At 35.8% G+C, this 3,787-nt stretch overlaps 1 protein-coding gene across 1 annotated transcript; it reads right to left on the reverse strand.

Moving 5' to 3' along the window:
- Nucleotides 1-2,718: 2,718 nt before the first annotated feature.
- On the reverse strand, nt 2,719-3,549 carry LOC141704785 (uncharacterized). The gene has a single exon (XM_074507959.1). The coding sequence runs from the start codon at nt 3,547-3,549 to the stop codon at nt 2,719-2,721; it is 831 nt and encodes a 276-aa protein (XP_074364060.1).
- Nucleotides 3,550-3,787: the final 238 nt, after the last annotated feature.

The raw sequence follows: 3,787 nt of genomic DNA on the forward strand, positions 1-3,787 counted from the left end.
TGAGTAAATCTCTCGGGGTCTTGAACTATATGCTTCAGGCATTTTTAATCCATCAGGGATTTTCATGTAAATGTCACTATCGAGTGACCCATATAAGTAGGCAGTTACAACATCCATTAAATTCATTCGGAGCCCTTCTAGAATTGATAAACTTATTAAAAATCTGAATGTTGTTGCATCCATTACCGGGGAATAAGTTTCTTCATAATCGATTCTCGGTCTTTGTGAGAAGCCTTGAGCAACAAGGCGTGCCTTGTATCTCACAATTTCATTTTTCTCATTTCTTTTACGCACAAATACCCATCTATATCCGACGGGTTTTATACCTGCAGGTGTTTGGACAATAGGTCCAAAAACTTGGGGGTTTTCGAGTGATTTTAGTTCTGCTTCAATAGCTTCTTTCCATTTTGGCCAATCATTTCTTCTTTTACATTCATAGATCGATCTAGGTTCATGATCCTCGATTTCTTCAGAAATGTCAAGTGCAGCTGCATATGCAAATATATCATCCATGACAATTTCTTTTCTGTTCCACCTCTTTCCTGAAATGACATAATTTATCGAGATCTCTTCATTGTCAACAATTATCCTAAGAAGACGTCTCTTCAGTGATCAATTCTATGATGTCATTTGATGTACCAAATTTCCTTATCAAGTTTCCTTGTTTTTCTTGGAGTTTTATCCTTGGATCCAATAGGTTTACCACGCTTCTGGCGTGCTTTAGACTCATTTACTAGCATGATTTTATTATCTTCTTCAGGAAGTTTAATTTTACAAGGAACATTAACAGCTGGTATGTGTGACTCTGTCACATTCTTGACATCAGTAAATGCATCAGGCAATCTATTTGTGACTTCTTGTAGGTGGATAATCTTTTGAACTTCAAGTTCACGTTGATTTGTACGAGGATCAAAATGAGACAGGGATGCTGCATTCCATAAAATTTCTTGCTTTTCTTTTTCAAATTTTATCTTATCTCCCCCTAATGCAGGAAAAACTATCTCATCAAATTGACAATCGGCAAACCTTGCCTTGAATAAATCACCAGTCATGGGCTCCAAATATTTAATAATTGAGGGAGAGTCAAACCCAACATATACCCCTAATCTTCTTTGGGGTCCCATTTTTGTTCGTTAGGGAGGGGATATCGGAACATAAACTGCGCACCCAAAAACTCTTAAATGAGAGACATTCGGTTCTGTACCATTTACAAGTTGCATAGGGGAATATTGATGATAAGAGGTCGGTCGTAATCGAACCAAAGAAACTGCATGTAAAATCGCATGTCCCCAAGTAGAATTTGGTAAATTCGTTTTCATAAGTAAAGGTCTAGCAATCAGTTGTAGCCTTTTGATGAAAGATTCGGCCAAACCATTTTGAGTGTGTACGTGGGCAACAGAATGTTCCACTTCAATCCCAATCGACATACAATAATCATTAAAAGATTGTGATGTAAATTCCCCTGCATTGTCCAATCTTATTTTCTTTATATTATAATCAGGGAATTGTGCTCTTAACCGAATTATTTGAGCAAGGAGTCGTGCAAAAGCAACATTATGAGTGGACAATAAACTAACATGCGACCATCGTGTTGATGCATCAATGAGTACCATAAAGTATTAAAATGGCCCACTAGATGGGGTAATTGGTCCACATATATCTCCTTGTATTCGCTCCAAGAATTTTGGGCATTCAATTGAAACTTTAACAGAAGATGGTTTAGTTATCAATTTTCCTTGAAAAAAAGCAATACAAGGGACATCTTTAGATAAAGGAACAATTTTGTTCTTGAGAGGATGTACATCTGAGTTTTCTATTATTCTTCGCATCATTGTTGAACCCGGATGGCCTAAACGATCATGCCACATCATAAAATTAGTTGGGTCCTCTAATTTTTTGTTCACCACCATATATAATTCAGCTGGATTTATGAAGGTGTAATACAATCCAGATTTATATGAGGGGAGCTTTTCAATTAGCTGCTTCACCCCTGAGACAACTGATGTGATATATAAAAATTCTTCATCATTTGCATTTGTTGTCTCTATGTGATATCCATTTTTACGTATATCTTTGAAACTCAAAAGATTTCTTTTTGATTTGATGGAAAACATTGGATCATCAATAGTAAGTCGTGTTCCATTAGGTAACACTATATTTTCTCTTCCAGAGCCATCAATAAGATCTGATGCACCAGATATGGTGTTCACATTAGCTTTAGCTAACTTTAGATACGAAAAATATTTTTGATTTTTTAGGATTGTGTGTGTTGTTGCACTGTCTGCTAAGCAAAGTGATTCCTCATCTTTTATGACATATGATGAGAGGCTGCTGGCCATGTTCTTCACAAAAAAAAGCAAAATTAGAAAATAAAAGATCTCATAACATTCCATTGATTTGAAATTAAGCAATATATCAAACAAAAAGTTTATAGTTCATCCGTAAATACATAAACACTTAATAAAATAAAATAAGGCCTTTTATTTAATTGGCATCATCACCGGCAAATTTGGCCACCTCCATATTGTCATCTCCAAAGAAATCAGACACTTCCATGTGAGTAGAGTTGAGTGGATCAATTTGATTATCTCCACCAAGGTGAGTTTCAAGCTGGGAAAGACCCAGAGGATCATGTTGCTTAGTAAAATTAGTCTCAACACCTTTTAAAGAAGTTTGGTAGAGATCAACAAGGTGTTTGGAGGTACGGCATATTTTACTTCAGTGCCCTTTCATTCCACAATGATGACAAATGCTTTCAACCCTTTGACCCATCATATTTCCCTTAGGCATTTCCTCATTCTTTGTCCACTTCTGGTGGTGAGGCTTCCTTTTAAAATTTGAGAAGTTTCGATATTTATGACCTCGACCATGCCCAAAACCACATCCACGGGCATGTCCACGGCCTCGTCCAAATCTACGTCCTCGTCCAAAATCATTATTAGTAACAGTATTCACTTCAGAGAATGGTGTGGAACCAGTTGGAGGAGCTTGATGATTTTTTATCAAAAGTTCATTATTTTGCTCAGCAAGAAGCAGGACAGAAATAAGTTCAGAATATTTCGTGAACCCCCGTTCACGATATTGCTGCTGCAGGAGCATATTGTTGGCATGAAAAGTGGAATAAGTCTTTTCCAGCATATCTTTATCGGTTACATTTTCACCGCATAATTTCAGTTGAGAAGTGATTTTGAACATTGCTGAATTGTACTCGCTTACACTTTTATAATCTTGCAAGCGTAAGTGTAGCCAATCATAGCGAGCCTTAGGGAGTATAACAGTTTTTTGATGATCATATCTCTCTTTTAGATCATACCAAAGGTTTAACAGATCCTTAACAGTCAAGTATTCAGTTTTCAAGCCTTCATGAAGGTGATTTCGAAGGAATATCATGGCTTTTGCCTTTTCTTGCTCAGTTTTCACATTTCCTTCCTTTATGGTGTCTCCAAGACCCATAGCATTAAGGTGGATTTCAGCATCAAGAATCCACGTTAAATAATTATTGTCGGTGATATCAAGTGCGTTGAATTCAAGTTTCTTGAGATTTGACATTTTTCTTTCTATAAAAATATAATTAAATTAAATTCATGAAATCAAACACGTATAAAAGAATACACATTCATACACGAGCCATTGCTATTAAGAAGTAAGCATATATTCACAAAATAACAAAAATTTGACAACCAAATACGTTTATAAGTTTAAAAATAGGCATATCAATTGAATATAAATAAAATCTTTCACATGGAAAAAGCTACGTACAAGGTATATTATGCAGGAAAAGATCAAA

Source organism: Apium graveolens, unplaced genomic scaffold (assembly GCF_009905375.1).
Source record: "Apium graveolens cultivar Ventura unplaced genomic scaffold, ASM990537v1 ctg8243, whole genome shotgun sequence".
NCBI lineage: Eukaryota > Viridiplantae > Streptophyta > Magnoliopsida > Apiales > Apiaceae > Apium > Apium graveolens.